This window comes from Otolemur garnettii, unplaced genomic scaffold (genome assembly GCF_000181295.1).
Source record: "Otolemur garnettii isolate 467f Iridium unplaced genomic scaffold, OtoGar3 scaffold00041, whole genome shotgun sequence".
In the NCBI taxonomy this organism is placed as follows: Eukaryota; Metazoa; Chordata; class Mammalia; order Primates; family Galagidae; genus Otolemur; species Otolemur garnettii.
The window spans coordinates 2,924,258-2,935,294 of NW_003852436.1; the positions used below are offsets into that span (position 1 = coordinate 2,924,258).

The 11,037-nt window shown below is 35.5% G+C and overlaps 1 protein-coding gene across 1 annotated transcript in view; it reads right to left on the reverse strand.

Annotated features, from left to right (window-relative positions):
* INPP4B (inositol polyphosphate-4-phosphatase type II B) overlaps positions 1 to 11,037 on the reverse strand; it is a 394,326-nt gene that overhangs the window by 127,470 nt on the left and 255,819 nt on the right. The window contains exon 14 of the mRNA XM_023513461.1: positions 3,543 to 3,720. Coding sequence (XP_023369229.1) covers positions 3,543 to 3,720 — 178 coding nt within the window. The remainder of the gene's footprint in view (positions 1 to 3,542; positions 3,721 to 11,037) is intronic.

Sequence of the window (11,037 nt, forward strand, 5' to 3'; positions counted from 1 at the left end):
TTTTTTTTTTTTTTTTGCATTTACATAGAATTGCATACTTCTAATTTAAGAAAAAGGAAAATGCATTTTTATCTCACTCTATTATGCATATTAACCTTTTTGTCTTATGTTAAAATTCTGTCCTATTCTTTCCCTTTCTGTTAGAATTATTCAGATTAACTCAGGGCTTACCCTTCGTATGCTACATCATAAAATTATTTCTTTAATATTTTCATGAACTAATATAAGGCAATGAAACCCAACATCAATCAGAAGGCATACTTAGAAATTAAAAATTACAATATAACTATTTGTGCATGTTACACCATAAAACATTTATAAATATATTCATTTTTGTGAAATTTCAGCTATACTCTCTTCCTGTACCACGCATTTCCTTAGTCTTGTGTATAAACATTACACTTATGGTACATTTGACCATACAGTATAGTGGTTAAGCTGACAGCATCTGGAGCCTGAAACAGAACGTATGAGATTGTGAGAAGATTATTCTGTATTTCTGTACCTCAGTTTTCCTAACTGTAAAATGAGAATACTAACAATACTTACTTCATAGGATTAAGAAGTGTAAATGTTGAAAATAATAGTTATGTACCTCATGAAATTGTGAAAATTGAGGACCTTATAACTCTACCTCACACCATGAAGTATCCACTATCTATTTTAGTCATATTCATCATCAGCACAACTATTACCACTGAGAAACATGAGTTTCTTGTTAAGAACAGGATCTTGTCTTATTCTTTCCATTTTGTAACCTTTGTGTCAGGCATAGGGTCTGGCAAATCATATGAATTCAGGAAATATTACTACTTTTTATAAATTGTGTTTATTGCTTTTGTCGACGGGTATTTAGATGAATGGAATGTTGCTGGGGAGGCCTGGCCCTGCGCCTTGGTTCTCAGTGGCAGGAGAGATGATGTGAAGTACTTTTGGATCTACACATATTGTCTACTCTGAGACTCCTCTGAATACTCCCTGTTAGAGAAGTTGGGTTTCTATCTTGCCTTTGCTATCTTTTTCAGACTCTGAGTATAAATTTAATTGATAATGATTTTGTCACTATCCTCTCTGGATAAGATGGTACCTAAGGGGAGAGACACCATCTCCAAAAAACCAAATGCCTCCTTCCTCACCACACGGGCTGCCCTCACAGCATTCCCTAGCCACCCCAGATTACTACAGTGAACTCCTCCACATTCATGTGCTCAAAGGCTATAAAACCTTCACTGTTCCCTCATATAAATACAGACAATTCCTGTTATATCCTGAATATACACGCTGGATAAGTCCCTAAGACAACAACTCTAAGTACTTATTTTCTGAACACATTAGTTCAGATTCAATAAATGAAACAAAGAACTATCAATGAAGAACAGATTTTGTATTCTTTAATTCATGTATACAAGATCCCTGAAAATTAAAAACAAAACTTTCAAATTTTAAATCCTGCTAATGTTAAACTATATTTAAATTGAAGATGCCACTAAAACTATACTGAATTTGTGAATCATACTTTATTCCAAACCCAGAGCTATTAATAATTTTTATAGACTACAACACAACTATTAACTTTGATAATTCTTTGAAATTCTAGGCATAAATTCTGAAAAGAATGAACAGTTGACAACTTAAAAAAAAAATCACCCTGCTTATAAGGGCTGAGAGATTGATTGGCAGACAAAGCTTATCTACTCAGAGGGGAAATGCAGAGGGGAAAGTGGGAGCAACTCTGGATTAAAGGAGAAGAAAATACCTGCCCTCCTCCCCCAGATCACTGCAGCAAGTTGTAAATGATGTATGAAATGACAAATCTCTGCCCAGTGCACAAGGAGAATATAAATACTGCTCTGTAATCACTGCACTGCTGTGCTATTTGCTAAAATTTTCAGCTTAGGTGAACCCAGGAAAATCTTACCTCATCTATAAATCTCAAAAAGAAATGAACCAAACTGAAATTGTATTATTTCACTATGTGCAATATGCAACAACTTCCTCTCCTTTTCCCTTTTTCCAGAGCTATAAAGACATATTTAAGGGTTGCTGAGAAGATAGTCTAACAAAATTCAAAAAATTAAATAAGGAAATGTCTAAACCTATATATTAGATGGAGAATACCAGAACAAGCTTCCATCCTATTATCCCTTAGACCTGGCTTTGGAACCAAGTTTTATCTGAATCCTGGATTGACCTAGCTTCTTGAATTTGTGCATTTTAAAAAAAATTATCTGAGCTTTAGGCTTTTCCCATGTGAAATAAAGATAACAAGTTTCCCACAATTACAAAGATTGAATTAAGTAACATGAGGCATGAAGTCGCTTACATTATTTGACACAAAGTAGGTATTTATAAAATTTGGGTCAATATTTTCCTTTCTTTTCATGATGAAGGCACCTTTTCTGGCCAGAAGGGGATGCTGCGTTTTGAACTGGAGGTCTTGAGTTTTGATTTTTCACTTAATTTACTAGACAATTTACTTAACCTTTCTGAATAGATTTTAGCTATTTTTTAATGAAAATGAATATTAGTTTTCTTCTATGAAAAAATGTATAAAACTGTACAATTTAAACTAAAATATTAAATACATGTAAGGTATTATTATTTTTATGAATTCACACAGCTGAATAAAAAATACAGACAAGGATAAGAACCATAGTTCTATGAATCTGTTCTTCAGAGAAGTGGAAAACTACACTGCTGTCTTATTCTAGAATGATGAGAATTTTCTCCTGTAGGTTTCTTCAAGGGTATGTTTATTGGAAGTGTGTCGTAATAAAGTACATGGTGTCCTTAGAATGCACAGGTGAAGGATAGCACAGTGAAACTGGAATCCAGGATATTTAGTTTATATTTCAAATCAAGCTGTAATTTGTCTTTTCCTCTCTTGGTTCTCTTTCTACTGTGTGGGTTCTCTATTTCGTTCTGGAAGATGGTATTGAGCATTTACCCCATGCCAGACTGTTTTTCTTTCTGAAGATATAGAAAGAAGCTTTTTCTTTTTTTGGAAAAATTAAGTCTTAGGCTTCATTACTTTTAAATAACAAATATTTTTGGAAATTTGTAGCACCTTCTCCCAGTAGATAATAAAAGCAAACTGAAGATGAGGAAGTATCCCCTGACATTGATATAAATCTTTGAAGTTCTTCTTTCTAAGGAAGGGACATTCCTATTCAAATGTTCCGTTTTACATGCATAAAAATTAGGTGATCACTAGGGGAAAATCATTTTCAAAATCTAATTTAATTCATTTAATGAAACCATAAACCAAAGAAAACAAAAGATTTGAAGGAAAAAAAGAAGATATACATTAACCAATGAAAGGTTTCATTTCCTACTAAGAAAAAAAAAATAGTGCTCAGTAAGATTTGAAAACAGAAGGAGGCCAATTCGTTTTGATCCTATGGCAATACTTTGAAGCCTACTTTTTAACCTAGTCTATTTTACATTTCCAGATGCTACGAAAAGCAATGTATGCAGAAAGCAACACCAGTGGGGATTTGAGTATTTCATTTTCCCGACTGTAGTGATGATTTAGATCTTACTTTTTCTGAAAGCATCTTTAAAGAATTCTTCAAGCTATCTGGAGAATGCTGGCTTGCAGAATTAAGCAGTAGGTCTGCATGGGTTGCTACGAGAGGTTGTAGTTGATTGATGTTGCTGAGAACTTCTTTTGCTTTGGCTGTGTTTTCAGGTGAATAGTAAATAAACTGGTACCCAGTGCTGCAACAACAAAGATGAAGGCAAGTTATACAAAGAGCAAAAAGAATTTGTAGCTTTTAAAAGAATTTGGTAAATGATAAACAGAACTTCAGGTACCACTATTTCCTACTATACAGATAAGAACTGTCGTAAGACATTTTAATGCCCTAGCAATTTTTAACTAAGATGATGAAGATATCTTTTTAGACTCGAGGTAAAGCTTCATAAAGAATATGAAGATTCTTTATATGTCAAGTATTAGTATTAAAATTAGTATTAATATTAATTTCTAATGAACCTGAGGCTATATGAAAGTATGAGCTTTTATATTCAAGCCAATTTCAATTTAAATCCTGGCTTGCCACGTACCACCTTCGGCAGCCTTCCACTTTCTCTCCAGGAAAGTGAAAATCATCATCTAAACAATTCTATGGGGTGGGTATAATCACAGATCATTCAGACAAAATGCCTCAAATAGTGGTGGGCAGGAGTAAGCACTCAATACCTACTACCTATAGTTTCCCGCATGATATTGGGTGAGAGTTGGAGAGAGGAAATTAGCCACAAAATGAGGAGAAAATAGGGCAGCGCCTGTGGCTCAAAAGGGTAGGGCGCCGCTGGCCCCATATGCCGGACGTGGTGGGTTCAAACCCAGCCCCAGCCAAAAAAAAAAAAATTCCATTATGTTATTTTATTATTATGCTTTCTGTTCCTTGTTGTTTTCCATTTGATTCATAAAGAAATATCAAACAGATTTTTAACTAAAGAAGTATTGGCTTTTATAATCATCTAGGAATGGATTAAGCACATTATGGAAGTAGAGATTCCTTGGAGTGAAGGAATTTTTGCCCAGTTTCACTGGGAGAGATGAAAAACACATTCCAGCTAGGAAAGTAGTTAAACAGCATCACACCAGCCAGAAGGAGAGAGGAGGGAGGTCAGGGTGCAAGCCCCGCTTGATGCACCCTTGCTTATTTCCCACTACCCCCAACTGTTGGGGCAGTTTTTCAGAAAACTTTGCAGCCTATGTTGAATATTTATTGAATAGCTCCCTTACATAATTCAACGTCTCATTCTGAAAAGTCAGAAACCACTAAAAAAAAATTCACATCTAGGAAGCGTTCTCTGTCCTCTTCTTGTTACATTAATGATTTTTCAGGGGAAATTATCAGAATCTTTAAGGAGACGATACTCTTTTGTAAAGATGTAATGAATATTCTATTCTAGTCTAGTCTATACATTTTGCAAAATGATTAAAAGAAATGCCCACAAATGCTTGGGCTATTCAGAAGTTAGGACAAGAAGTCAATGAGGGATACAGGTTTATAAGGGCTAAGAAATAACAGTGTGAATTTCTGACACCCTTACAAAGATTTCTTCTCAATCTCTTACTTGCAGACTTTTAAATGTCAGAAGTGAGGGCTTCAAAGAAAACTTACCTTAAGTACTTATTTATACACTTCATTGCAAATTAAAGCAAATGAAAAATAACAATTGAGTAGAGGAAAACAATAGTCCCTGCCAATTACTTATGTCTCTTTCTGGTTTCATTGTATGGAGCATACTAAGGCCTTAATAAGTCAAATAACTCTGTGTTGTTTTGCAAAGAAAATGACTACCAAAGATATAGAGGAGTCACTGGGGTGGAGAGCATGATCAATCCCCAGCAGCTCTGAGGGCTGAGAGTAGGACCGACTACAAGCCCAACACAGGACAGTGTGTAGTAGCTGTGATCCCTCTTTCCTGTCAGTAGAGTTTGCCTCCTGGTGTCATCTCAGGGACATTGACAGGGCTCTCACAAGTCATCCCTCAGAAGCTAGGGTGCTCATGGCCATGTGTGGTCTCCATCTCTCTTGTCACATGACTCCTCCTGCTGAGCCTCTCTCTCATCCATTCACTCCCATTTCTTCCTACTGCTTCACTATTGCCTTCTGAATATTTCTGATTATTACCTATGTCTGTTATCTTTTCTGCATATTTCTTACTCTACAAATTTCTTTAAAGTCTCCATTCCATTTGATTCTAATACATCTATTTCTGAAAGTTATTTTTTGCATGTTGTTTACTTAGTTTAATGGAGTTCGAATTTTAGTGGTCAGAAGATTCACTTAGGGATGAGCACAGGGCCTAGGTGTTCAATGAAAAAAATGCAGACTCCTTGGCAGCACCAAGTAATTCTGCTTCGGCAGGTTGCAGCATTTGTAATTAGCACTGAGCAGATCTCCTGCAGGTGGACAACAGAGCATCTTTAAGGACACCTGCTGCCAGCAGTTTGACTCTGAGATCCTCTCTGACCCTCTGATCATGCTATACAATGCCTCTGATTAATGTTCCTCTGTGAGCTATTCTGATTCTCTTAGTACCTTTTACAAAGCTACTTGTATATCCCATCTTTATATTCAGCACACGTTGCTTTAGTTCCCTTCTCATTACCAGTGTTTTCTGTCTTAAACTTTTTCATCATTGTTTCATCTTCTCTCCCCTAATACACTTCCAAGACACTCTTCAGTCACAACCATGGGAGGTAACCCTAACTCCTCCGTCTTGCTGCTCAGTCTGCCTTTTACGGAGCAGAGTTATGGAGCAGACATTGGTTCTTCTGATAAAGTCTTTTAACGATGAGCATCTCACCTCGTGAGGTTGAAAGATTCATTTTCCACAATAAAAACCAATGTTGGTGTCCAGGATGAAATAGTATAGTATAGAGAAAAAATACTGCTACTCACAAAATAATTTTAAGTCTACATAAATTTCATCTACCTCTTCAGTGCCTTACTCTTTAAACATGTCATATATTTTAACAGTTATAGCTTCTTAAATGGAAAGTTATAAGTATAATTTAATTATATAGATAAAAAGAATATAGCTAAACTCTATTTTATAGTGATATGAAATTTAAACTGAATCCAAACACTTGAGTCAACTATCAATCAGACAAAACTGGAAGAAAGACAAAATATTTGCTTGAACAAAAAACCTGTTATAGGATATAAATAATACTGCAAATCATAGAAGATGAAAATTGAGATCAGTTTCATAAAATTTTTCTATTTATCAGATATGAATTGAAATATAAATGTGTATATGTAATAATTAAAATATTTTCATGTTTAAATTTAAGATTAATTTAATTAGAAGACACACATACACACACCCCATCCTCGTGTGTGTGTATGTGGTCATATCATGGAGAGATAAAAGAAGATAAATCACGTAGTGAAATAGTTACATTCATATGCATAAACTCTACTTGCTAACTAAAACACAGTTAAAATAAGGACTTGCATATTCCCAAGTGTATATTTTGCTCCTCCTCCTTATTTCCCCATCCTCAGAGTGGGCCTGCTTAGGACTCAGCTCTTGGCACCTCCTTTTTTATCTATATGTCCCTTCTAAGTACTCTTATTTAATCTCACAATTTACATACCCATGTTATGCTAATGCTACCCAAATTTACATCTCTAGCCTTGACCTTTTCCTTGAACTTCAATTAAAGTAAAAGCTCTCCTTGTGACAGCTCCAATGTCACACGTCCCAGCCTGAGCTCTTGATCTGTTCCCCTTCTCCACAGCCAGCTCCTTCCGCACCCCTCCCCATTTTAGTTTATGCCAAGTCTATTTGATTTGGCCTATGAATCATCTCTTCTTCTTCTACTTTTTGTCTACTTTCTTAGAAAACTCTTTTTTTCTTCAAAATATACCCAGAATCCAATCTGATATTTCCACACTTACTGACACCATCCATTTTCTACTGCCAGGATTATCGAAAAATGAACCTTTGTATTCATATTTGTTTCTGGAGAAATAAATACTACCCTAAGTCATTGAACTCTAGACTTATGCTTTGGGTTTGAAGAGGGAAGGTAGGCAAATAAGAGGGCAATAACCCAGCTCTTCCTCAGCTCCCGACCACCAGTCCTAGGATCCAGTCTGTTTCTTCCCCTCTCTTCCCTTCCCTGCTCCATTGCTACCTCTACTCCATAACCTATTTTCTCAACCAAGCTACTTCTTTGGGCAGTGGAGTTATGGAAAAATATAGATGAGAGATGATTAAGAGGCAAGGAGAGAAAGGGAAGAACAAGATATAGGAGAAGGGGATTAAGACCGATGAGTTTAGGAAAACATGCTTTAAGGAAGTGTATCCCTTCTCCTGTGGCAGAATTAAATCTCCAGAGGAAAAAATCTAATGACTATTTTCACTTATTTCTTTACATTTCGAACACTACTTGTAAAAAATAAAAATAAAAATAAAAAGCCGTCTCTTAAATCCAGAGGGAGGAATAGAACGCTCTCAGTTCTCCCTGAAAGAAAACCACGTGGATAACAAAAGAAAATTTATACCTTAGTGCACTTAAATATACCCTCCTGGTTTCACAGGGCTTAACAACATGCTTCACGGTACTGTAGAAGGTAAAAGCACACCTCTCTGCTTTCCCGCGTGCTCTTTTCCCTTTCCATTTTCTGCTGGAAGTAGGACTTGCAAAAAAAGATTTCGAAAGAAAATAATATTTTTTTTAACCTCCTGGGAAGGCTTAAATTGATATTTGTCTTTAAAACTACTCTTGTTGAAAACATTTTGGTTTTGTGAAAATTTTAGAATCAGAGTGTTCTGACCACAATATGATTCTGGCATTTATTAGCTCTGTGACGAATGATGCTAATTAAGTGGGGAGAACCTAACATTGATTTCTGTTCAATTGCCACCTCGAAGGAAATCTGACTGTTTGGGTCTGACCACAGTGGCTTCTACCATCCTAATTTTCAGTTTGCAAGTTCTTACCTGGACTTTCTTGACCATTGAGCTCTGTCTTTGATGTATATTGTTTCTCTAGCCCTATTCTTTAATAAAAATTTTCCATTCTATGACCTTTAAATGAGGCCCAATATGTTTTCATTTCCTTCCATGTCCTATTCCCATTTTACCCTGAATTCACTTGCCCTGATTTCCGTTGCCAGCTTCCCAGGTCTGGTTAGTTCTATTTCTGCCTAGTTCGCCTTCTGATATTTTCAGACTCATTTCTCTGCCAACGTGTGATGGAGTAATGCCCACAGCAGGTCCCCGATTCCCTCCAACCTCAATACTATTCCATTCCATCCTGAACTTTATCCCATGATGTACCTAATCAAAGCATATGGTAAGAAAGGTACAAGAGTGAAAATCATTCCCAAATACACTGCAAAGGTAAATGTTCCTGTGACTGCAAACAGGTATGAGAGAACTTTTTAGTGATAGAAATGTCCTAAAATGGAATTATGTTGATGACTGCACAACTCTGCGAATTTACTAAAACTTATTGCATCATCATATACTTCTAATAGGCATTTTACGCTATGCAAACTACCTCATAATAGATCTCTTTTTTTTAAAGGCAGTGGCTTAAGTTCCTATTTACCTTTCAGTTATATAGTCTATGCTTAAACATCTTTAAAACTACTTTTGTTGAAAAAATGTTGGTTTCATGAAAATTTTGTAATCACTGTGATCTGATCAAACTATGATCCTGCCATTTATTAACTAATGACTATGATTTTGTAATCAAAATACAGAAAATTAGAAAGTACATTTATGAGTCCTTTTTTTACGTTAAATTTGACATTTTTAAGAGAATCCCTAAGAAAGCCAATATTGTATACTGGGTAACTTATATGAATTACTGAATCCCCTTCTCTATCAATATAATAGCTAATACTTAGTGGGTATACATTATGGATCTAGCATTATTCTAAATATTTTTCAGGGAATTTATTATTTAATTTTGACAACATTCCTCGGAGAAACAAATATTGATCCTTTTTACAGATGTAGAAATTGAAGCCTGGGTAGGTTAAGTCACATGGCCTGGATGGTACAGCTAGTGAAGATGACAGAACTAGCTTTAAACCCAGCTCTGCATCATTACACATTTTGAAATCCCAGTTATGTTTTACCATCTCTTGAATATAGTACTGGCCCATTTTAAATCTGGAAAAATTATAAAGCCATAACTAATACGGGCAACATTTTCAATTTAATAACATAATGATGAGTATAGCTTATAAATATTAAAATAAAATTGAAAGTTCTCATCTTCTAATTAAAACAAAGCTCATTAGAGAAGATATATGACTCAGCATTGTATAACTATTTTATAACTATTACTATTGACTATTTTATAACACAGATTAGACTAAAGAAATAATTTGAGAATCATTTCATAGCACATTACTTTCAACAAATATTTAACAACTACTACACGGTCAATGAAAAGGAAAGTGGAAAGCTAGAGGCAGTCAGTAAACCAGAAACTTAGTGGATTTACAGGTGATGATGCCTGCCCACTAAATGCTATACATAAAGGGCTGGTAGCAGGGGAGAAGAAAAAGGAAAAACCTTTTTATCAGAGTCTTCTTCTCTTAAGACCTTGCAAATAGAAGGCTCCAGCTTCTTTGTGTATGTACATACTCTGAGGGTAGCCATGGTTTCAGGGCTTGCTTACTAGCCACAGGGTGCCAGAGCTTTTACATAGCACAGAATGGATATAGGAAATGTAAAGGGATGTCCCATTGCATCCAACTTTTCTAGGTACTTTGTGTTTACAGACATTTTTTTCAGGAACTAGTTTCCTTATTTGCTGGAAGTTTCCATACTTGCTGGAAGTAAAAGTTGCAAAAGCATTTTTAGAAAGACAACCAAAAATAAAATTAAAAAAAAAAAAGGAAAGAAGGAAGGGGAAAGGAGGAAGGGAAGGAGGGAAAGGAAGAGAGACAGAAAACAAAGCTATTCTAAAAGGAATAGCACTCTCTGTATTTATCTGTACCACTCAAAATAAACAAGTTAACTTTCCCAAGACATTCACTGATAGGTTCAGATTGATGTCATCTGTATGTGTATATATAGAGTGTGTCCAAGAAAAGTATACATATTTTAAGAAAGGAAAAAACTATTAAATTTGTAATACTCAAGTTACCTGTGACTTCTGCAAATATAAGAAGAGCTTAACGTGACTTACATTCATCTTTTGTTATTAGTATATATTGAGTATTATAATTTTAATACAGTTTTTCCTTTCTTAACATGTGTAATAGGCTGCATGTGGTGGCTCACACCTGTAATCCCAGCACTCTGGGAGGCTGAGGTGGGTTGGGATTGCTTGAGCTTAGGAGTTTGAGACCAACCTAAGCAAGAGTGAGACCTCATATTTAAAAACAGGTGTTGTGGCAGGTGCCTATAGTCCCAACTACTCAAGAGGTTGAGGCAAGAGAATCACTTGAGCCCAAGAGTTTGAGGTTGCTGTGAGCTATGATGACACAGCACTCTACTAGGGGTGACAAAATGAGACTCTGTCTCAAAAAAAAAAAA